At 42.7% G+C, this 24,647-nt stretch overlaps 3 protein-coding genes and 1 long non-coding RNA gene across 9 annotated transcripts in view; 2 read left to right on the plus strand and 2 right to left on the minus strand.

Annotated features, from left to right (window-relative positions):
- Positions 1–179, minus strand: part of LOC146699602 (phosphatidylinositol-binding clathrin assembly protein-like) — a 37,049-nt gene extending 36,870 nt beyond the window's left edge. Inside the window, exon 1 of one of the 3 annotated variants that reach the window (XM_085469346.1) lies at positions 128–179. The gene's annotated coding sequence lies outside the window, so the exon portion shown is untranslated. The remainder of the gene's footprint in view (positions 1–127) is intronic. The other 2 variants (XM_085469347.1, XM_085469349.1) reach the window with 2 other exon arrangements.
- A 4,924-nt stretch (positions 180–5,103) lies between these two features.
- On the plus strand, positions 5,104–9,369 carry LOC146699603 (uncharacterized). 4 transcript variants are annotated; one of them, XR_014922426.1, is made up of 6 exons: positions 5,104–5,444; positions 5,860–5,955; positions 6,453–6,703; positions 6,851–7,739; positions 8,255–8,369; positions 8,531–9,369. It is a non-coding gene; the product is annotated as an uncharacterized LOC146699603 (long non-coding RNA). The 4 variants fall into 4 exon arrangements; XR_014922428.1 differs by having other exon boundaries at positions 6,851–8,373; XR_014922425.1 differs by having other exon boundaries at positions 6,851–8,369.
- A 3,187-nt stretch (positions 9,370–12,556) lies between these two features.
- atp5mg (ATP synthase membrane subunit g) lies at positions 12,557–16,733 on the plus strand. The gene is made up of 3 exons (XM_085469368.1): positions 12,557–12,736; positions 13,104–13,264; positions 16,538–16,733. The coding sequence occupies exons 1-3, from the start codon at positions 12,685–12,687 to the stop codon at positions 16,634–16,636; spliced, it is 312 nt and encodes a 103-aa protein (XP_085325494.1). The 5' UTR covers positions 12,557–12,684; the 3' UTR covers positions 16,637–16,733.
- Positions 16,734–17,417: 684 nt separating this feature from the next.
- ftr82 (finTRIM family, member 82) lies at positions 17,418–22,662 on the minus strand. Its single transcript, XM_085469354.1, has 7 exons — positions 21,570–22,662; positions 20,273–20,368; positions 19,919–20,152; positions 19,521–19,680; positions 19,383–19,439; positions 19,186–19,248; positions 17,418–18,627 (listed from the first exon to the last, which is right to left on the minus strand). The coding sequence occupies exons 1-7, from the start codon at positions 22,158–22,160 to the stop codon at positions 18,107–18,109; spliced, it is 1,722 nt and encodes a 573-aa protein (XP_085325480.1). The 5' UTR covers positions 22,161–22,662; the 3' UTR covers positions 17,418–18,106.
- Positions 22,663–24,647: the final 1,985 nt, after the last annotated feature.

Raw genomic sequence — 24,647 nt, forward strand, 5'->3', positions numbered from 1 at the left:
AAAATCAAACTTCCAATTAAATAACACATCAGTGGAATTCATTTCTTAAATAAAAATTGTATTTGCAGCCTTCTGAGTTAAATTTGATCATTTTATCATTTATCAGATTTTCATCATATTCTCCCACCTGTCCAGAAAGCTCCTGTTTTCTGCCTTTCTTTTTGACATTTTGGGATAGGTGGCATGGCAGTATTTGCATGGTTGCTATGACTATGGTCAACAGAGGAGAGGGTGCTAATAAGTCCTGTCATGACTGACGTGCCAAAACACCAACAGAGCATTCTGGGAATTGTAGTATTGGCAGTACATGCACTGTATAATACTGGCAGGCCAGCTCTATTGTTAATTTTGTATGGCTTCGCGGGCCAAATTTGGCTGTTTATCTATGTTCGCACTCAGGGAGTTCAACACATAGAGAGAACAGTACGTCACTGATCACGTGACTCTGTTCAGACGAACCAAGCTGTTTCTGAAGCCCCGTGAACATGTCAAACTCTTCCGGCCAATTGTGTCAAAAAAAAAACCTGGAATGGAGAATGGGCCTTAACCTTTTTTGAGGAGAAAGCATCAGGATATCTCAGTAGTAGTAGTCACACACTACTAAAATAAACCAGTGGCCTGCTCTGCTCTTCTCCAACAGGCCTACAACAGGGCAAATCAACTCAAATTTAAAGTGGTGAGTCAGAAAACAATTATTGAAGCAAAGGTCCGGATGATCATAATATCTAATTATTTAGTGTTATTTATCTATGATATAAATAGACACACACACTTGACTTCAGAAAAATAAAATAAAGAAAATCCTGCATTTCCTCTTTTCTGTTTCACATCCTCGCTGGACAGTCCCAGTCAATTTTACAGATACTAAATCTCTACACGGCTTCATAGCTGTGAACAGTTTCAGAGGCTCCCTTTCTTCCCCTCTTTAATTATGAAGTGAAATTTGCAGCAAAAGTGTTGCAAATGCATATTTATGATATGTTTGACAGGCGTGAACTAAGATTTACAAAAGTGCACAATCATTGTGTAACTTTAGACTCACAGGTGCTTTCTTCAATCCACACATGAATAAGAAGCATTGAGCACATTATTTGTAAAATGAATAAATACTACATTTATAAAGTTCAGCTTCATGAATCATTTTCTTTTAAAAAAAACATTTCTGTGCATATACGGATCCATTTTATTTGAAATAAACAAACGACTTTTTTTAGATGCCGGTATACAGTGGACGGCCAGATGTCCCACTTTTACACGGGGACTTGAACATAGCTTATATTTGTGATCTGTGTGAAGCGGGCAGCATTAAAGCCTTAAAACCCCAGGTGGGCATGGGATGTGATTGGTACGTATCAGGTGCACATGCATTTAAGGTTTTGTGAGCAAGCGAGAGATGTTACGTGTAGTTTCAGGTATTTGTGTGCACAGGAAGTTTTTTGAAAGAGAAAATGAACAGACTCGTGAAGCTGAACTTATAAATCGTGCATAAATTATCAGCATTTATTCAGGCTTGTACACTTTCGGGGTGGCTGTAGCTCAGGTGGTAGAGCAGGTCAGCTGCTGGTTGGTGGTTCGATCCTTGGCTTCCCCAGTCTGCATGCCAAATGTCCTTGGGCAAGATATTAACCCCATGAGTATGAATGTAGATTCGTTTACACTTGTGTTTAGAAGTGCTTGTATGTGGGTGAATGAGGCATGTTGTATACAGTGCTTTGAGTACTCCGGGAGAGCAGAAAAGCGCTATATAAGAATCAGATCATTTACATTTGTAAAATACTTGTGCTTCGTATTTGTGTGTGGATTGAAGCTCGTGAGTCCTCAAAAGTTACACACAAATCCATTTTTGCCCTTCTTTTTTTAAATACTTCACTATTTTCCTTTTTCTTTCTGCCGTTTTGTGTTGTTTCACTTTGAATTTGTTTAAAAGGAAAAAGCTGAAAATTTAAATAGTTAAAAGTTGAAATGTAAATAGTTGGTTTTTGTATTATATAATTTATTTATTACATTTTATGTGGAGTGAATAAATAAAAGTATATTTACAGTGGCCCCTACAGACAAAGCACGTACAAAACACAATGGAAGTGCTCCAGGATGCTAGGGGGCAGTGTTGAGCTTTTGTTACCTAGTGGCTACACAATCCAGGAAGTACCAACGACCAGATTTGGTTTGTGGTAGTAACAAGTAAATGAACATTTTTTTTAATTATTTATATTGACATATATATATAGGGCTGTTCGATATAACGATATATATCAGATGACAATATAAAAATGTCTGTCGTTTGTTTCATGGTGTCACAAAATAAACTGTTTATGGCAATATTTTTTCATGGTTTTGATGGTCACTGTAGTGGCTTTTTCTAAATTCTTAAAGTTCTCTCTTTGTCTTATATTTAATATAACCACACTACAGACAGACAAGCGCCTGTTTTTATGTGTTGTCGTTAGCAACGACGACGGTAACACTGTCGCCTGTTTGCTTGTTTATTTTCCACATAGACCTTTCACAATAAAGCTCAAGATCCTGTTCAAAATAAACTGAATCATGTGAAAGAGTATGCAGAGTGCTTGCGGATGAGAAGTAAAAAAGAGCCGTCAGGTGCTAAAAAATAAACCTTAGACTCAAACGTTAGAACAGCACGCTGTATAATAAATACAAAGAAAATGGCGGCCGTTACAACTCATGTCTAAAAATGTATAGTTTCATGCATCGGTTAAAACATTCAACTCCCGGTACACGACGCTCAGCTGGAAACACTTCACGCAAGTCGAGCTGCACCAGATTCATAGAATTTTCAGAAAATGTTAAATTTTTGTGATTTATATCGTTATCGGAACGATAGATCGGGATATGAGATTTTGGTCATATCGCACAGCCCTATATGAGTGCTTGTGTATAAATACACAAACAATACACATATGCTTTCAATTGTGTAATTTAAGTGATCTAGGTAGCACTGTTTTGGAAGTTCAGTTAACGCTAGACATGGGTCTTGGAGTTTGTAAGTGCTTTGTCTCTAGGGGCCACCGCATATATTTATATATAAACATATATTTATTAGGGGTGCAACGATACTCGTATCGATATTGAACCGTTCGATACAGTGCTTTCGGTTCGGTACGCATATGTATGAACAATACAAAAATTTATTTATTTTATCAACTTTCCTTCTGACGATGCTGTCTGTGTTGAGCGCTCAGTGGATCTGCGCTCGACAGTGCAGCCTAGATCCACTGAGTGCAGCGCAAGCTAGCGAGACAGAAGCTAAGCTCGTTGCAACATGGCAAACTGAACCTCCCCCACCCTCATTCAGATCTGGCCTTTGGAACTATTTTGGTTTTCATGTGACGTATGACCCTGAAGGTAAGCGCGTCATGGACTAAAGTAAAACAGTATGTTGGATGTGCCACGCAATGCTCAATTACATTGGTGGGAGCTAGTGTGTTAGTGCAGTTAGCTCGTTAACGTGTTGGTCGTCCAGCCCCACGCACGGGGCGATCCGCGGTAGCTCGTTAACGGAGATTTGCCGTGTTGTGGCGTTAACGTCATTTCAAGGAGATTTACGCTGACAGCACTAGTGGGAACACAACGAATATGACTGCACATTTACTCCGACATCATCGTAGTGCAAAGACAAGTGGAAGCAGACAAAAACAACCAGCACCATGCTACAAACTTTACCCGAGTCATTTAGACAGCCGTTAGCACAGGATTCTCCTTATGGGGACCTGATATGTTTAATATGCTGCTGAGAATATAGCCCAGAAGAAGCGTATAGTATAGCTTTTATTTTGGAAAGAGACATTTCTCTGTAATAAACTCTTTTCCAAAGATGAGTGATTCCTCAATCAGATACAGGGCTTGCAATATCGCTAGCCCGACGTCCTGGGGCTAGCGATTTTTCCAGTCGGGCTACCAAAATCTATCTCTGCCCTGCCCGTCGGGCTATTGTAGGAAGGAAAAATATATGTCAATGCTTTTGCATTCTTTCAGAAATGTAGCTGGGTAATTATGTCATTGGCATCGGTGAGCCACTGTCAATATGTGACATATTGAAATCGCGTTTGAATTTGCGCTTGTTTTTTGCTTTCACTTTGCAATCGTGCGAACTGTGTATAGAGAGCGACAGCACTGATCTGTGAGTGATGATAATTTGCGCACCAATTCCTCTGACATCGTCTTATTAATCGTTAGCTTACTATGCAAACATGACAAGTGAAATCTCCCGCAGCTTAAACATGTGAGAGGTTGATCGCGCAGAGAATCGCTGAGCTTATGTGAGTGCGTGTGTAAAAGCATTTCAGTTCTGCTGAGCCAAATAAGACAGGTCAGGGTGAAGAAGTGACAGCCAAAGAAAAGCTTACCGCAAAACGGAGAAGTTATGACAAATCAGACTATAAGGCAAAAAGAAAGTGCAGCTTTATGGTTTCATGGACAAAATAATTTCTGTGGCTGTGATATGACGAGCTAAATAACCAGGGCTGCACATAAGTGGTCCGCAGGTGCGCATTCACTGTCAAAATAAAAAACGCGCACAAGACAAGAAGTTGCAACGCGTGTTTGCGTACATAAGATTTTCAGGAGGAGGACAGACATTTGTTTAGAACTCTTAAAGATGTCGAAGAAGCTCCTTTAAGCAATTACTTTGGTGTTCCTCCACCTCCAAACAAATGTCAGAAGGAGTCCGAACCACAAAAGAAGCATGTATTCTCGGAAAAGTAGTTGCAGGAGGTGAGCTGGCTTCAAACAAATGATGAACGCACAGAGATGTGGTGCGGAATGTGCCGTGAAAATTTAATAAATGACAAATTAAAAAGGCATGAACATTTTTTTTGTATCGAAAAAAATATCGAACCGTGACACCAAAGTATCGAACCGAACCGTGGATTTTGTGTATCGTTGCACCCCTAATATATATAATAAATAAAACCACGTTTTTTTACATTAGTAATTCCTTTTGTGCATAATTTTATATTGTTGTTAATAATAAATTAATTAAAGCAACAAAACAACCTGAAGAGTCGATTGGGAGCCGAAAGAGCCGACTCTTTTTAGTGAGTCGAGCCGAAAGAGCCGGTTCTCTAAAAAAGACCCGGAATTCCCATCACTACCACACAGCATGACTGAGAGAAACACGGGGCTAAAATACGCGGAGGGATAACGAGGGAATGGGACACACAGGAGGAGAGCACAGCTGGGAGTAATCAAACACAACAAGAGCAGGGGAAGCCAAACTAGGCACACTGACGAAGGCTGTGCAAATTCAAAGAGTCCTCCAAATGTGGCGACAAATGCCTTCTTGTTTTCCTTGAATTCGAAGGATGGCTCGGGTATCCTTCGGGTCCTACCATATCCCAGGATTCATTGCGGGCCATACAGGAGTTTTTCTGATAACGATGGCGGTCAGAACGGGAGTTAATGCGGGAGAGGAAACGCTTTCAAATGTAAGTGTATGAAAATCTGCTGGTACAAAAGTTACATTTTTATAGCGGTTGTGTTGTTAGACTTTGGCATCTGCATAGACATGTTTTTGTTTTTTAAATGAAAATAATCGTAAACTAGCTTGTACGGTGGGTCCCGCGGTTTTTACATACGGCTAATTTCGATTTTTGTGATATGTTTTAGGGACCAAAGATCAAACGGCTGAATTGATAAAAATAAGAGGAGAAAACGATCCTCTCTTCACTGGGGTGCAGGAATAAATCAGTTTACACATCACACGAGGCCGGTTTTATTAACCCTCATGCTGTACAGAACCTCTGATGTTCCTCTGATGTTCTCCTGTGAAAACTTTTGGATTTAGAGATTAATATAGTTGCCATGGTTTCCTCTCTTCTCTTATGTGTTGTGTGTGATCAGGACAATTCTGGGGAAGTTGGGCCTGCGGGGGAAAGTCACCCACCTCGCAGGCCAGAAAGAAATGGGACAACTTAAAAAAAAAAAAATAAATACAAAGTACGTATGTGTGTTATCAAGAAGACAATTATTAAGAACACAAGTTAAGAAATGTACAAATACTAAGAGCTGTTGTGGTGTTTTTATTTGTCTACTGTCATTTTTGATTTCCTCTGCCTTTAGGAAGTATCCAGGCTCAGGAGAGGGGGTCAGTGGGAAGCCCACTGCTGTGCTTGGCCCTGGTTTGCCCTCACGGATGAGGTGAGAGGACAGATGCCTTCCATTAGGCCTCCTGTCCTAGTGTCCTCTCTCCCTGAGGACACTCCAGGGCCAAGCACAGCAGTGGGTGAGCAAAACGACAGCAAGGAGGAAGTGATGTGGAAACTTATTTCAACTTCTTAGAGACCTGAGTGTGTTTAAATGTTTACCTTAAAACTTAATCTATAATAAAGTGACACTCCATCTTTGTTCATTACAAAAATAGTGAATATTACATTACCAAAAACACATTTCAAAAAATCATCACCCCATTTTATACTAAATTTCATAATCAACAGGACCCAAGATCTACATCACTGGGGACGGCTACATCCGCCGTGGGGAAGCACGAGCGAAGGACACCATTGGGACCAACCTCGGTCTGGATGCACCGCTCCGGTGGTTCGGCTGGGGTGGGATGGTTTGGAAAAGCCTGATCCCTTTTCTCTCTCTCAATGCCGTCAAGGAAGAGTCGTACCATATGTCCTGGTGATCCCGGAATAATATCCGGAGTTGTCATCGACTCATGCCACCTCACGACACAACTACAGTAAGTATTGAACTTTGAGTTCTTACTGCTCTTTGTTAATGTTATGGACAATATAGGGCCATAAACAAGATCTGCCAAAAACTGATAGAAACCATTTTCTGAATAACTTCATTTCTTCTTCTTCTATTTCTGCTGTTCACAAATAAGGACTCACAGGCTGCACAATCCTCGGCTGCTCCTCAGGAAAATATCTGTAACGTTGCTGTTTCACTTCAGCCGCATGAATCGTGTCTCACATAATCTTCCTATGAACATCTTCCCTGTTTTCTAGTGTATTGTGTACTGTAACTTATTTTCAAAAGGGATTATTTGCTACAAAAACAGTGACTGGGTTCTATCAGAGTGAGTTGGACAGACGTGCATGAGCTGTAATATTTGTATGTATTTGATGAAGGCTCATAAGTGTCAAGTTAATTTTGTAGACAGAGTTTGTACTTTCAGAGAAATATTGTAATGATTTCGGGCGTGTAAATTTCAAGCAGGAACCTCAGAAACACACTTGGTGTTTAAGAGGTTAACGATGTTTGTGCCATCTCAAAATGCAAAGAGACTCCATGACAGCAGCAGGTGTTACTGTATTATATCAGAACTGGATCCAGCAGAAATGTATTAACCTGTTAATGTGTTTGATGAAGAGATGCCTGAGATGCCTTATTTCCACCACCGTTGCATATCCGGGTTTTAAAACGATGCGACCAGGTCGGGGTGATCACCTGGGACTTGAAAGAGGGAGTGGCTAAACCACACATTACAAAGTGTAATAAGGTGGCAGCCATCACCGATGGGGAGATTGTAGTGAAGCGTGTTTGAGGAGTTCTCCAAAGTCCACGAGGGGGGGCCTCATATATAATAAGGGGGCATGAACTGAGAGGCACAGCTCCCCCTTAGGTCATAAACATCACTGCATGGACTCAGTTTTTCAGGGCACCTGCCCTTCCACTGGCAGAAGGTCTTACTGCGAAAGCGGAGGATCTTCTGCATCCTCCTGGCCTGTAACGACGCCAAAGATGAGCTCAACCAAGGGGGGGTCGTGGAGGTCAGTATCTGTGGTCCCATCAGAACTGATATTTAGCTTTTCAAAGAAACCGTTATTGTTTTTATGCATTTACCAGTCAAAATTGTTGTCAGTCAAACACTAAATTGTGGGAACATGAACAACCACTATTATTTTATCATTTGTGTTTCTGGTATTCATACAGTCCATTTCCATCATGCCTACATACATTTGTATTGTATGGGCTAGATTACACTCAACAGTCTTTATGTGCTCGCTAACAATGATGGAAGGATTAGATTATATCGTTTTAAATGCACAGACAAACGGCTTTAGTGAGTGTGATGTATACAATGAAAACAAAAGGAGGAACAATGGAAGTAGTCGACATATAATGTAGTGAAAGCTGTCGCTGAAGCATGGGTTTAAAGGAAAATACTCAAACGTGTTGTGTGTCCAAGGTGTTTGTAGACTCGTCAAGAAACAAACGCCTGTCACGGATCTATACACTCACTATAACTGACGTTAATTTTAATGGACTTTTCTGTGTTTGGCAGTGAGGAAGGTTGTCAGGGAAACAACACGTTCCTATAAAAACTCTCCAGCTGAAGCAGGTAATGCTGCACCTGAAGTGTGATACTGACAGCTGAAAGTCATCTGGTACATTTGGCGGTAGGTGAGCAGATTGTATTAGCCTGTGGGCTTTGTGTGTGCCTGTGGGCTTTGTGTGCGCCTGTGGGCTTTGTGTGCGCCTGTGGGCTTTGTGTGCGCCTGTGGGCTTTGTGTGTTAGTTAATGAATAAATCTTTCATTCTGTCATGTTTGTGATTCCAGGATGGTTGAACCATGACAGTCTCCCTGTGGAGGGAGGCAGCCATTCACCACTTTGTGACCACATAAAGGTCTCCCATGTGAAGCTGAACCAGTGTGCTTATGGCCCACAGCTGCACACCGCTGCACACCGCATCATTCACGAAGACTGCGGTATGAAGAAGCCATATGTTCGTACCAACATGTAACAGCAATGTCACATTAACAAAATATTTAGAATGATGGGTTTTGAAATGTAAACAGATGCACTGTGTTGGTCAAAATATGACATCATACTATCAGAAATGATTTCATCATCTGTTGTTTTTAATGTTTATTCAACTGTATTCTAAGCTGCCTGTTGTGTCCCATGACCTCATACTGTTTGTTTTTTATTTTTTTATTTTATCTTGTTGCATAAAAATGTTCCTAAACAAATAAAAAGTGTCAAAAAAAGAAAGAAAAACAAAGTATGTACAGCAGTATTCAAATCTGAATTTTTAACCAGACGTTATTGAACGTATTCATATAAACCTGCACTGTTGCTGCGTTTGTCAGCTGCCACCTTTCCTCTGCCTTTACGATTGCTAGTATCCAGCGTCAGGCGTGGGAGTGAGTGGGAAGCCCACTGCTGCTACATGGCCCTGGTTTCCCTCCTGGATGAGGTGTTAGGACGGAGGTCTTCTACCACTCGTCCAGGAGGATGAGGACCAGCTGCAACCAAGAAAGAAAAGAAAGATTGGATATGAGAATGTGAAGGGAAATGGAGGAAAGAGCAGAGAAGGCTGTTTGGTTTACTTGAAAAACTTGCCTAATTTTTTTTGTTAAAGTTCTGTAAATAAAAATCGTTGTAAATATTTCAACTTTATTTGCATTTTTTCAAACTGTGCTAGAGATGGGCTGATCCGATATTATGTATCTGTCCCCCAGAGCTCGTCAGAAGGCAACACACACGTTGAGCATAACGTGGACCAATCTTGGTCCGCACACGTTGGTTAAAACAGACTTTTTTCTATGCTAAGTATAAGTACCTAATATCGATAGCTTGCTGTAGGGTTTAAGGCTTAAGCTAAGAAATCTGTACAACTGTGTCCATTGAAAAGCTGTTGATTAGGGTCTGTTTAAAAATAAAAAATAAAAGAATTGGTGTTGTGTGTTTGCACCACCAGACTTATGAAATGGACAAATTCAACCACATAAAAGCTTCTTAGCATTGTTGGGGTTTTGGCTAGGTGAGTATGACTACAACTCCCAGAATGCACCGGACAAGGGAGTGGGCATGGCTCTCTCCCCTGGCCGCTGACATGTTCGCAGCACTGGCAGTCCAGTTACATTTGTAAGAGAAGCTGCAGGTGATATAACAGGTTTTCAGCTCATCGGTTTCATGTTGCCGGGAAACAAACAGAATAAGGAGCACATGACCGCTGCTTCCCAATAATTTATCTGATGCTGACGTCTGTGCCCATCATGCAATCACAGAACGTCTACAAAACAGGAGACATGCATCTGAGAACAAAACCATTGTTGCAGTTTGTAAAATCAGCAGAGTCCAGACACGGACCGTTTTCCACCTTTTGCAATACTGACTTCCTCAGGATCTATCAAGTTTGTTTTGGGGTTTTTCTTTTTTACAGCTATACTTCCTCAGGATCGTTCGGATAGAGGATGGAAGGATAAGGTTGAGATTCAGGCAGCTAAGCATCCCTAAAATCGGAAATGGTAATAAATGTGCGTTAACAGCAGTAGAGTTAGCAAATAAAAGAATAAAAATAATTAAATACAAATAATATTTTTTGAGGAATTTCCCATTACTGACTCCAATTTCACTCCAGCTGCAGTGCTGTGAAAGTATCTGTGAGAATGGAAAGAACCTATCCAAACTTACCTGTGGGGACAAAAGTAATTGCCCTGCTATCATCATTATTATTATTATTCTTACTATTATGCTGATGCAGGAACATCACCAACACAGGGACACCGTCGCTCATCATGAGAATCGGAGCCGTGGCCTCAACATAAGGTTAAAAATACCTCTGTCACCACAGCCATAAACACACGGTGCAGCCTGACAGATTAAGCTGGTGAGCTGCTGATATTTGGATCTGAACTATTTTACCTGCTTGGTATTTTTTCTTATTTGCATTTAGTGTGACCTGGTGTTGTGCTGCTGGAGTCGTAGTTTCCCTGAGGGGAAACTTGTCCACGTCTGCTTCAGACAAAAATGAATGTTTCACTGGTCCCAGTGAGCACAAAAATTGAGGCAATTTGTGTTTGTTCAGTCTTTTCTTTGTTGTAACTATGCTTCTTGGCTATAAAGGTCTTACTGCTGGAAAGCCCGTTTATTTCCCCTTCAATGGTGTCACATTTGTAAGGAAAATGTGGGTTGAGCAGCAGAGTTGAGTATGTGGGCTGTGGCCATGAAAAACTCGTCGAATGTTCTCTGCCAATGCCGGACAGCTTATTCTGCTACTGACACTTGTTGGGTGTCATTTACTGAATTCTGAAGAATATCTGCAATTAAACGGTTTATTCTTTTAACAAATAGGGGCCTCAGTAACACGTGGAAGGACCATACACAGCCACAACAGCCTGGCAACTCCTGGTCATGCACTGCAACTCAGCCAGTGTGTGACCAAGGTGGTGTTGGGTTTTAGTTCATTCCCAAAAGAAAAATTAAAAGATATTCTGTAGAAAACATCCTAAACTGTTGTTTCCATAATGTGTCTAAAATCATGTATCACCCCATGTGTTTGCCTGTGTTCTGTTATCGCTACATGGCCTACTTCATTTTAACTGGTGTCCAGGTTGCGTGATGTCGAATTGTCCACAAAGACCTTCAGGTTAGAGTTGGCGAGCGGTGCGTCCTGTAGGTCAGGTCTGGGTGAACAGGCTGCTATAAAATCATGTGGTTAACCATCTGCTGCTGTGGGTTTAACACAGTCTACACAGACTCTACTAAAAAGTCAACCTGTTGTCCTAATGTGGCAGGTCTATGTCAGCAGTGGATGAACTCAGCATTTGGTAGCAAGTGTTTTTGTAAAGTTTTTGTTTCATTTTTAACAGTGATGAGCGGTATGGCCATGTTTATGAGTGTTAGCTGCTTTCATTGCATGTGTGTGTGTTACTAGGTGGGTTAATGCATTCTCTGTCTGTCTGCTGTCTGCCTCTCCTGCAGTGCTGCAGCAGTTCATGGTTGTGAGATGTACATTGTCAGCAGTAGGCCTACTCAGTACTTTATATGGCCCCACCTGTTTGTATGCATGGCTGACAGTGCCAGGGCTCCTAAAAAGACGATGGTTGGATGTCCTGGAGGATCTCCTGGCAGACCTGGACCGGGGCATGCAACACTCCATGCCAGCTGGTGGAGGTAATGCAACATTTCATTATTTGCCAACCGCGAATAAAAGCTGGCAAGAAGAAGGAAGCCCGTAGCCAGACATATATTAATCAGTATTACAGTTATGTCAAAATCTACACAGATGCATCAAAGAATACAGCCAACCAAAGCGGGATAGCATTTACTGTTCCTGAATTTAATATCAAAGTAAGGAAAAGGACCAGTGATGGTTTATCAGTATACACTGATAAACCAGTATACACTGGTTTATCAGTGTATACTGGCGAAGGTTTTACAAAATCCAAAGGAAAACAGGAGAAATGAGAAGCACAGGAAGGAACAGGAGAGAGGCGAAGGTTATATCTCAACTTAGATTTGGACACATTGGTCTGAATAACACGTTGCTTTTAATAGAGAAATTCCGTACAGGGAGTGTGACTGCAGTAGAGAACAGGAAACAATAGAACATGTTTTAATGCATTGTCAGAAATATGATGCTGAAAGAAGACAGCTGATCAAAAAGCTTGAAAGTCAAACTGGTTGATTTATTTCGTAAGAATTCGAGTAGTGAAAGTTATAAGGTGATATTTTGGTTTTTAAGTCAGACTCATTTGTTCGGGAGGATTTGATTTTTTTTATTTATTTCAGTCCACACTCCTCACCAGTTGGTGGCGGTAATGCACCATTTTGCTGTTTGCCAACCGCCAATAAACAATATAAAGAAGAAGACTCCTGCGGTTTCTCTTCAGGCAGTTGTGTGGTCAACTGCAGTCGAGGGTCCTTCTATTGGAGGTGACATTTAGCAGAGACGGGGAATAGTTAACATCACAAACGCCTCAAAATGGCACAGGCAGTGCAGAAGTTGGTTGCTAAAGTACCCACCCTGGTTAACGGTAAGCTAGTCTGTTATTTGGACGGGTCCATTAGTGGAGGCTGGGGTAGGCAGTTTTCTCCTCGGTGAGAAGACTTCAGTAGGCCGACGCTGTCAGCGGCACTGTGACCCGGGCGTCAGTTGAATGAAGCAGGTGTAACGTTAAATGACGCTTTCAGACGTAGAAGGCCTTTGACGTTGATATGCTGTGTTTTTGTTGTTTTGACATGTGTTGTGGATAAGCAGGTACATCGGTTTATTTGGTTTGCTCTCAGCAAACACAATCCGCGTAGCTGATGGCTAACGCTACCTGCTAACATCTCAGAAGCTCTGCAGCTAGGATGGCGAATCGATAGCAGCATTTAATGTTCTCTCTCTCTCTCTCTCAGCCGCTGTCACCTACTCCAAACCTCGCCTGGCAAACTTTTGGTACTATGCGCGTGTTGAGCTTGTCCCACCTGCCCCCGCTGAAATCCCTAAAGCCATCGAGGGGGCCACAAACATCATCAAGGGGTTCCAGACGGGACGTCTCGGTCAAACCACAGTGAAGGTACTCGTATTAATCTAAGACACAGGTCATTGTTGTTTATGTAAAAACAACAACAAAAAACACGTCCACGTCTTTTTAAAATTAAACCTGCGGCCGTGGTCGTGCATCTTAACCACAGCAGATGTCACATTATTAGTTCCAACCAAAGCCTCTTGTGCTGACTTTACATCGTCTGTCATCTCCTGGATTCATTAACAAAGCAGTAGCTGTAGGACATCATGAAATAAGGACACATTTCTAGCTTCTGATAGTAAAGAAAACCTCTTTCAGACTGTGGGCAAATTGTTGTTGTCTTAAGAAAATATTCAGGATTATTATAAAAGCTGTGGTTGTACACACAGTAATGCACTGAATTTAGTGTGCGTGTGTACATGGATGAGGACAAACTTGAAAGTTTTTAACACAGCCTTTAGTGGTTTGTTGTTGTGTTTTATCTCTCACACGTCTCCTGAGCAAATCCAGCCAATTCTTCTTTGGCAAATCTCTCAAGCTTCTCCAGATGTAATGGATTTCAGTTCAGCCCCCAGATTTTCAGTAGCATTCATGTTAGGCCAGTCAGTAATGTTCACTTTGGTCTTCAGGGGAAAATCCTTCACCAGGAGCAACGTGTTTTGGGTCGTAGTCCTGTTGGAAGCAGCAGCAGAGACGTAAAGTTTTGGTGCTGACTACTTTTCTTTCAAAATCTTAACATATCCGTCTTTCTTCATGATTCCCTCCACAATGATAAGATTTCCATCCCCACAGCATAATACTCCCACCAACATGCTTCACTGTGGGGACGGTGTTCTTGGGTTGTACACCTCTGCTGTCTTTCCCCAAACATCAGCAGCTTGTCAGTAACCATAGTATCGTCTCATCTGACCAAAAGACATGGTACAGTATGCATCATCTTCTCCAGGTTGTCTTTAGTATTCTTCAGTCTGGCTTGAAGTGTCTCTTCTGCAGAAGTGGCGTTTTGGTGTGCAGCCTCAAAGTGCGCTCCCGTGCAGGCTTTCAGTGATTGCACTACAATTCCAGACTTGGCTACATCATTAACTTACAGTGGGGCAAAAAAGTATTTAGTCAGCCACCGATTGTGCAAGTTCCCCCACTTAAAATGATGACAGAGGTCAGTAATTTGCACCAGAGGTACACTTCAACTGTGAGAGACAGAATGTGAAAAAAAATCCATGAATCCACATGGTAGGATTTGTAAAGAATTTATTCGTAAATCAGGGTGGAAAATAAGTATTTGGTCACCTCAAACATGGAAAATCTCTGGCTCTCACAGAGCTGTAACGTCTTCTGTAAGAAGCTTTTCTGTCCCCCACTCGTTACCTGTATGAATGGCACCTGTTTGAACTCATCATCTGTATAAAAGACACCTGTCCACAGCCTCAAACAGTCAGACTCCAAACGCCGCCATGGCCAAGACCAAAGAGCTTTCGAAGGACACCAGGAAAAGTATTGTAGACCTGCACCAGACTGGGAAGAGTGAATCTACAATAGGCAAGCAGCTTGGTGTGAACAAATCAACTGTGGGAGCAATCATCAGAAAATGGAAGACATACAAGACCACTGATAATCTCCCTCGATCTGGGGCTCCACGCAAGATCTCATCCCGTGGGGTCAAAATGATCATGAGAACGGTGAGCAAAGATCCCAGAACCACACGGGGGGACCTGGTGAATGACCTGCAGAGAGCTGGGACCAAAGTAACAAAGGTCACCATCAGTAACACACTACAACGGCAGGGAATCAAATCCCGCAGTGCCAGACGTGTTCCGCTGCTGAAGCCAGTGCATGTCCAGGCCCGTCTGAAGTTTGCCAGAGAGCACATGGATGATACAGCAGAGGATTGGGAGAATGTCATGTGGTCAGATGAAACCAAAGTAGAACTTTTTGGTATAAACTCAACTCGTCGTGTTTGGAGGAAGAAGAATACTGAGTTGCATCCCAAGAACACCATACCTACTGTGAAGCATGGGGGTGGAAACATCATGCTATGGGGCTGTTTTTCTGCCAAGGGGACAGGACGACTGATCCGTGTTAAGGACAGAATGAATGGGGCCATGTATCGTGAGATTTTGAGCCAAAACCTCCTTCCATCAGTGAGAACTTTGAAGATGAAACGAGGCTGGGTCTTCCAACATGACAATGATCCAAAACACACCGCCCGGGCAACAAAGGAGTGGCTCCGTAAGAAGCATTTGAAAGTCCTGGAGTGGCCTAGCCAGTCTCCAGACCTCAACCCCATAGAAAATCTGTGGCGGGAGTTGAAAGTCCGTGTTGCTCGGCGACAGCCCCAAAACATCACTGCTCTCGAGAAGATCTGCATGGAGGAATGGGCCAAAATACCAGCTACTGTGTGTGCAAACCTGGTAAAGACCTATAGTAAACGTTTGACCTCTGTTATTGCCAACAAAGGTTATGTTACAAAGTATTGAGTTGTATTTTTGTTATTGACCAAATACTTATTTTCCACCCTGATTTACCAATAAATTCTTTACAAATCCTACCATGTGGATTCATGGATTTTTTTTTTCACATTCTGTCTCTCACAGTTGAAGTGTACCTCTGGTGCAAATTACTGACCTCTGTCATCATTTTAGGTGGGGGAACTTGCACAATCGGTGGCTGACTAAATACTTTTTTGCCCCACTGTATGTCCTGGCAGTCGTTCTGTGGTCTTGAGACTCTTCTTACTAATTTTCCTTTCAGAGTCCTGGAAATCTTTTGCTTCCCACCTGTGACAGGCTTTTGAACTTGTTGATAATACTTCTCAGTTGCTCTGTAATGCTGTGAGAACTTGGCATGTGTTGATTTTAAAGCTGAGCGTTACAGAGTTCATTCATTGCACAGCAGTAGTTTGTGCTATGGCTAAATGAAAAGTTCCCTTTTTCAGGAGGAGGATGGTAATAAGTCTGCTATTGTGTGCAAATAGTAATAATTAATGTTTTCTATAGAGAAGCGGTGTGATTAGAAACGCCTTCATCTGTATTTAAAATGATAAGAAAAAGCACCTGGGATGTGATGCTGTATTATTGATCACTGTGTGTCGTACAGGAAATGTTAATTCAGTATTTCATTAGTGAGGTCCTTCATCATATTAGTAATTACTGACAGAAATGGATCAAATGATGAATGAATCTGTGAAGTACATCTTAAACCTGTAATTATCCAGAGCAGCAAATAAAATGTTTTTGAATTTCAGGTTGTGTGTGTGAATCCTAATCCTGTACTTTTGATGTTACTTCTAATGCAAATCAAACCTGTGTCCTTGCTTCCTCGCAGGATGCTTTAAGGAACGGGCTGGTGGCCACCGAGGTGCTGATGTGGTTCTACATTGGAGAGTGCATTGGCAAAGGAGGCATCGTGGGCTACAATGTCTAAATTTTGGACTTTAAAGCATTTTTTTTCTTTTGAGCATTGTGTGCTCAACCTACTCCATGAAATATGGGAACCAGTAAAGCTGTTGTGTTAAAAAATCTGTTTTTGACTCATTAATTTAACCTTATTATTGAATTAATCTGCAGGTTTACTACAAAATGTTATTCCTCTGCTCAAAGCTGAGTTGAACGTGTGTAATCATCGTTACTGTTGCTGTCAGGATTGTGCAAAAACTACCAACATGAAATCATGTGTTGTACTATAACTATCCTGCTGTAGTTAAGTACTTTAATTTTGCAGCACTTATCTGCTAAATGTGAACAGTAGATGAGCTTTCCACTGCCAAACATTGATGCAGACACTCGCTCTGATGGATGCATCAGGGGCAGCTCACGGTTCAGTATCCAAGTGGACTGGATCATGTTCCAAATGGGAGACGAGCTGTGCTGCTGCACTTTAAAGGACTGCGTTTAAACTGGGCTTTATTGTATTTTCTGATGACATGGTGGATTTTTAACATCAACTCTGAGCAGAATAGTGTCACTGATAGGCTGAGGCCTTTTTTTCTCTTACGGTTTAGTTCTTACATTCAACCAGCAGGGGGAGCTGCGTGTCAATACTGCACTGCTCCCTCTGTGTAGTTTGAGATTTCAAAGGATGATGTGGAACACACTGCTAGTATTCAACATGAGACACACACACCATTTCTAATCCAGTAATGTGTTTACATTTGGTGATCCTGTCTTCTTTGGCCCAGTTCTGCACACGGCTCACAAGACAAAGCTCTGTTCATTTGAGTTCTTTATTTAAATGCATCAATGTTGTTACAAAACAATTCTCTTTGATAGCAATTATACTCTGCTGTCCATTATGTAAGTAAACATACACAAAATTAAATAAGGGTTAGTTCAAGTGGAAAAACTCATGTGACGACCTTTAGATAATATCACAACACGACCAAATGAAATGACAGCATTCTTGGAACAGTAGTGAAATTATAACAATGCACCTTCATAGTACTCATACCTGTCGTAGGAGTGCAATTTTAAAAGAATTATTCAATAACAATAGTGAACAACCTAATGACATCACAAAACTGACATTGTTAACTTTGTGTAAATCTATAGATGCAAATTATCAGCTAAAATGTTTAAAAGTATGTTATCATATTATCCAGCAGATATCATCAGACGCCAAACAGGATAACACTTTTCTTGTGTGACTATGCAGGAATTGTGTATTTCAATAATACATATATATATATTTGTTAAACTGCCATGAGAATATGATTTGACAGCTACATTCAAAGCTTAATACATGTGGTGTTCAAAAAAAGTGTATAGACATTTGGAAGAAGCATCATAAACCTTAAAAATAAGCTGAGACATTTTATAATGGGTGCAAAAATAGATATTCCAAAAGCACTGGTGTATATTCGCAGAAATCTTTTTAAAACAGCTCAAATGCCAGCGTTCACTTGACGTTGCAGATCCTGACTGACGTTCCGACTCCAAAGCCCGGATAGAGGGGCTCGACAAATTTAGTCTCAAACCTGTGCAGGCGGGTCATGGTGTTGCCTATGCTGTAAAATGCCAACACCCCTGCAGTGTGATCCAGGTACACGCCTATCCGCGGGGAGTGAGGACCATTGGCAGGCTTGTCCACGCGGTTGTGCCACGCTGAGTAACCGGAGTCAGAACAAAGCAGACTCCAGGATTTGTCGTTATAGCCCAGCAGACAGAGCGAACCTTTGCCCTTTCGACTGATGCTCTTATAAGCCACTCCGATGGAGAACTCCCCGCTCCACTCGATCTCCCAGTAGTAGCGGCCTCCAGATAGAGCTTCTCGGCACAGCACCTGGGCAAAGCTATCAAACCTCTCTGAGTTGTCTCCGTAGGACTGCGGCTCCCTGGTGCGGATAACTTTCCTGCTGTTCTCAGAGATGCAAAGCTCCTTGTAGGCCGTGTTATGATCTAATTTCAGTTGGCAGAAGTCTGAAGAAGGAAAGACGACATTGAATCCAATTCAAAACCGTGTGAACAATGTCGAGTTTTTAAAAGTTGAGCCTAATGTAGCTGTTTTACTGCAGAACAGAGCAGTGATCCTCAAATGGATGTGAGGTGCACCTCTGAAATATCTATGCTGTACATGAATTTAAAAAATACCAGTCATAGAGTTCCTGAAACAGACTTAAATCCAGTAAAAATGCCGTTTTTACAAAGTGTTTGTCAGTTACAGATTTATTGTTTCATAACCTGCACGCTGATACACAGCGCTGCACTGCTGCATTTGACCTTTTCATAGAAGTCAAATGTTCTTTGTTGCTTTGAAGTGCTGCCTTATACCATAACTGATACGAGAGAAATGATTGAGGATATTAACCTCCAGCAAGAGACTTCTGTGCCATAAAAAAGTCAATGAGTGAAACGCATTTTCCTGAGATGTCATGAGCACAAGTAAAGCAGCACGCTGCAGTAAAATACAAACTGACAAACTGACAAAAGTAAAAAAAATGAATACTTGAGTACAAGTTATGTTCCAGAACAACTCACATTTCAGAAAATCAGCTCTGGTCTTTGGCTCTGGGGGAGTGTTGTCCACTGTCATTTCTTTGCCTGCACGTGAAATATCTCTTTGTTAGGTCAAGGTGAACTCCATGCGCCCACACAAATGCCTGTAATTCTTTGGCTGGTGTGGTTTTGGATAATAATTAACCTCTTGCGGTTATAAACTGCTATAGGAGCCTCACCTCTGCTCCTTCTGTCCAACGTTCGACTCTCTGTAGTGTAAACCGGGACCTCATTCACTGTAAAGTAGAAGATATACATGATTAGAAACCTGGAAGTTTTACTCTTTGTGTTCAACATTACGTTTGTGCTGCTCACACCTGACTTGGAAATCCTGAGCAGCTCCTCTCTGCCAAACTCCTCGAGGCGCTCCTTAATCTCAGCCACAGCTTTCCTGACAGCCGCGAAGGAGAAGTCGGGGTTCACGGTCACTCTGGGTATGAAGCCGTCATCAGTGGGGGTGCAGAGGTAGTTGAAGTTCTGGTGCAAACATGAGAGCCAATGAGAAATTTGAGGTAGTGTCACGTGGACGGTGACACGTGGGTGCCTGGGTTCTCAGTACTGTGAGTGTTATATTATGGAAATGTATTGATCTGCCCAATTTTTTAAAAAGGGCTCAATATTTCATCACAGTGTCATCGTTAATCACTTATTAATAAGTATCCTGTTAGCCTGATATGACAGCTGTCGACACAGTTTCTTTAAGGCTGCGTGGTACCTGCAGGAAGTGGATGTGGTCCTCAGTGCTGTACAGCTGCTTGAGGCCAGACTCTTTTTTCTTCAGCTCATCAATCTCTTGTTCCAGACGCTCGATCAAAGCCTCGGATTGGCTGAAAGCAGCCTTCTCATTGATTCCAATCAGCTTGCTCACCTCTGACCTCATCCTCTCAATGGAGCGTATCATATCCTCAAACATCTTCTGGCTCTCCACCATGGCTCTGTGGGCGGAGTTCTGGGCAAAGCAAGCAGGATGTCATCGCTCTACAGCCTGATCTTCATCAGCCTGATCTAAACAATCTTGGGAGACTGATCTTGCTTTGTGTAGAAACTGATCCGGTTGTTCAGGCCTTACCTTGAGGGAATCCACCGCAGTCTTGAGCTCCTCCAGCTCCTTCACCCTCTCCTGGCATTTTTGTTTAATCTCAGCTTGGGAGACTCCCAAAAGTTTCTGCAGAATTAAGGAGTATTACAGAGATATGCGTTTTAATAATTTCCCAACCATTTGTGCTCATGCTGGGAGCCAAACTGGCTTTAAGATTACTATCACGTAAAATGCAGCTGAATGTTGTTTTTAAAAAGGTTATGCCAAATGTAAAGCCTGCAAACATTCTTTCTCATCACGGAGTATCGGTGTGGCCCTGTGGCGTCCTTAATAAGCCCCTCTCAAAGATCTTCTTAATACATCCTGCTTTTATCTCAGAGGGAGAGGGGAAAAATCTTTGGAGGAATTCTGGCCATGTCAGGAATGTGAATCTACCAGCGTCTGACTTTTAAAGAGACGTTTCAAGGTGCACGCAGCGCTGACATGCAGAATAGAAGGCTTCTAATTCAGCTTTTACTCGAGCCCACCAACCCATTCTTCAAGATAAGCTTGAGGAATGTGGGGAATCCAGGGAGGGGGAATCAACAGGAGAGGGGGAGGGGAGACGGAGCGGGAGATGGAGTGAGATGTGTTGGACTCAGGTTGTAAATCTTTAGATGAGAGAAACCAGACTCCCCGCCATGTAAAGCCAACAGTGGGATAAAATATGCGTTCATGGCGGCACAGGACTCCTTTAGCCTGCATTAGCTGTAAAAACACTCCCTGATTACTCACACAGCTGCTACATTACAGTATCTATTGACATTCATGTCTATCCCACAGCGTGTTACAGGCAAAGTGAGTCATTTGAATGCACATTGCTCACAGAGATTGAATGTAGGTGTAGAGTGCCTGCACTCCCTGACATTCCTGCACCGCTGCACACTCACTCCCACAGGTGGGAACCAGCGCAGCAGAAAGAAGGCTGCACTTTCTGTGTGTTTATCCCACAGCTGGATCACCGCATTTTCTGGAAAGCCGCTTTCACGGCGCCTGTAAGACACGCCTCCGGCCAGTGTCCAGCTAATCACAGGGCTGGATTTGTTTTGGCGGCTGTGAACGCTCGGCAGGGTTGCTGATAGCCTTGGTGAAATGGGTCAAAGTACAATCACCAGTCGCAGTTCAGGGGAAGGAATTGAGAAAAACAGCCTGTTTGCTTTAGCTCAAGTTATTCCAGAGAGGATGTGCTCCTAACCTATCAAAGAAAACATTCAGCTTGCAGTCTCTCTCTCACTTGGTCTCTGTCTGTTAAAAGGAGGCATCAACAGACACTGAGAGTTATTCTTACCTGCTTCTCGCCCCTCTCTGCCTCAGCAGACACGATGTCATGGCCCCTGTGCTCGCTGACTGTGCAGATGGCACAGATACACATTTGATCTGTGCGACAGAAGAGCTCCAGGGACTTCTGGTGCTGTGGGCAGATCTTCCTGTCCAAGTTCCCTAACTCGTCCACAAGCTTGTGCCTCTTGAACGTGGTTGATTCATAGTGTGGCTTCAAGTGCTTTTCGCAGTAGGATGCCAGGCAGTTGAGGCAGGACTTGACAGCCTTTAATTTCTTCCCGATGCAGAAGTCACAGGGCACGTCGTTTGATCCGGCAAAGACGCTCCCCTGGGACGTGCTGAGGTTGAGGTTCAGACCGCTCTTCTTGATCTTCTCTGCCACCATGCTCAGAGTGGCGTTGGGCCTCAGTACAGGCCTCTGGGTGAATGTGATCTTACACTGGGGACAAATGTAAATCCCTGTGTAGTCGGCTTCATTCCAGTAGCCACTGATGCAGTCCATACAGAAGCTGTGGCCGCAGGGGATAGCCACAGGGTCCCTCAGTAGGTTCTGACACAGAGAGCAGCTGAAGTAGTCTGGAGAGGTGTGATCAGCCATTGTGGTGGACTCCAAACAGTCAGCCCTGGAGAAACAGTCAGGGAGAATGCCAGGAGGAGATAGGGATTTCGTCGAGTGTGCCTGAAAGCCCGCCCTCGAGAGTGTGGTACAGCCTGCCAGAGACAGGACCTACTTGTATTTCTAAATTCCAAAAGGTTATTGATTGAAAGCAGGCAAGGCCCCTCCCCCGTCCTGTGAGTACATCGGGCCCTGCCCAGTTCAGATAAGCAGGTTGAACAAGGAGGGAGAGGAAAAAGAGCAAAGCAGAGAGCAGACAGGAGAGCAGAGAGAGAGCAGAAATAAAGAGAGAATGAATGAAAAGTAAAACACCAAAGTCGTGACAATAAATGTGCAAGAAAATGTTTCCATTTCCCTGCAGCTTCCTCTTCTTTCACTCGCATTTCTCATGTGGCTCATCTGCGGGTGAGCTGCGCACACACTTCTTGGCAGCTGCATTTCCACCTATTGTTGTCCCACAGAATCGCCATTGTCTTAAACCGGTTATAGTCCGACAAACATACATGCAGCCTAAGGTACTGAAGGAATTTCAGGGACCACCCAGTAAACAAACACGCACACGGTTTGAGAATGACCTCAAACGTCTCTGCTCACATCTGTCGTCAGAGAAACACTCATTTAAAAGTTGTAATATTTGTTCTGTAACTGGCCCGACTCGTCCGTTCACTCGTACGTGGCCGTTTGTATCTGCAGATATGCGGCTGGTTTCTGTTTTCAGTGGTAAGAAAACATTCACGTGTCAAACATAAACGCATGGGTGCAAATACTCAAACAGACGCATTCCTGTCGCGTCCAGGTGTTGTTGCGGTAGATGTCTCGCATAGTTGTGTACATATTTCACTCGAGTTACGTGGCAATGCAAAATGTCCCCCTCATAATTCCTGCACATATTACTGGTTAGAACAAAGCAGGGGAAGAACTCCTGAGGTGACCCGACTCTCTCCACAGCGTGAAGTGTCTGCTGACATCACCGGCCTCTCATTAGCATTTCAATTAGGCCCAATCTGCTCCTACTTACACCAGTGTCCAACTCACAGGCATGTTTCCTGCTTGAAATTACATTGAAAGTACACATTGTTAAAAAAAGAAATACAAACACTCTTTGAACACTGTTTGAAATTAGCTTCAAATAAAATTGTGCAATGTATGTTTGCCTGATCTGCAATCACATGGCAAAGTAATCTTAAGCTTCTAAAAGGTACATTTGCTCCACCTTCAATTCATAGCTTGCATTACTTCATACACGAGGTAGTTTCACCTCTCCGTATTTGGTCAGGTTTCTGATAAGCCAGTTTTCCTTCCTTCCTCCAGAGTAAAGGGAGCATTGTGCTTACAGATTAACCACCTGTTTTTGGACAGCACGACTGCCAAAGGGGAAAAATCTTTGAATCAAAGTTTTAAATGAGCGTGCTTGCTAGAAGAGTGAAAGCTTAACAGCACAAGTTTGGTCAAATGTATCCCGTGCTCCGAGGAAGCCAATCTGAAGCATAACAGTGTTTACAGTCAGTTTTATTAAGGTTTGAGCAGACGCCCACTTTAAAGAGTGGCAGGCTTGTTATCAGGCTGTTTTCTCCAACAAAGCAGACCGAAACTCCGCAGTCATCCACAGTCATATATAGTCCAAGTTCAAGGGGAAAGGTCACCCTTTATAAAAGTGCAGCGAGCATGGTTTCTTCAAGGTGAGCGCAGGAGAGCGCTCGCTGTTTGATCAAAGGAAACGAGTGAAATGAGAGCTTAAAAAGTGAAAATGCAGGCATCGGTCATCAGTGCATACACAAGATTTCAGTGAAAAAGACTGTTGCAAGATTCAGAAGAAATGTTGCTTGACAGGATGCATAACTCAGATAGGGATGATCCAAAACGTAGAACAAAGTGTCTAACAGCTCGTTCTGCGGCTCAGAACTGCATTCCCGTGTTTTTTCATTTGTTGTGGTAATGATAAGGATGTAGAGATGTGCACATCCTTTGTTATTGTTATGATATAAAGTTTTGGTTTGCTCGAAAGTGAGTCCTGAAAAAAAGAAGGGAACGGTATCAAATCCTTACACGATCATTGTTAGGCGCTATTTTAGGTCGTGATGCAGCTGAACTGCTTATAAGGAAACCTGCAGCCAGCAGCGAGCCACGACAAGAACATCAGCAGAACGTAAGGCTGGAGTCGGGGGATAAGGAGAGAGCGACGGTCTGTGGCCAGCAGCAAAGCCTCGGTGGTGTCTTGTTGTCGCCTCTTCAGTGAACCTGCCAAAGATTCACAATGGTTTATGCTCCCATGCTGACATCCTCACAGCTGAACTTTGTGTCATGATGCTCGAGGGCCCTCTTTTTGAGCAACGCGGAAAAAACTGAATCACAAAGTCAGAGAACTTTAAAAGAAGCTAAGATCTCAGCGCTCTCTGTTTCTACACCCCTGTAGGGAGAGGTCGAGTCACATGGAAGGAATAAACTCTGACAGATGCTTATTTGACCTTT

The sequence above is a fragment of the Copadichromis virginalis genome, linkage group LG10 (genome assembly GCF_057382275.1).
Source record: "Copadichromis virginalis isolate Kocher_CV1m ecotype Utaka linkage group LG10, C_Virginalis_male_GT1.1, whole genome shotgun sequence".
Classification (NCBI taxonomy): domain Eukaryota; kingdom Metazoa; phylum Chordata; class Actinopteri; order Cichliformes; family Cichlidae; genus Copadichromis; species Copadichromis virginalis.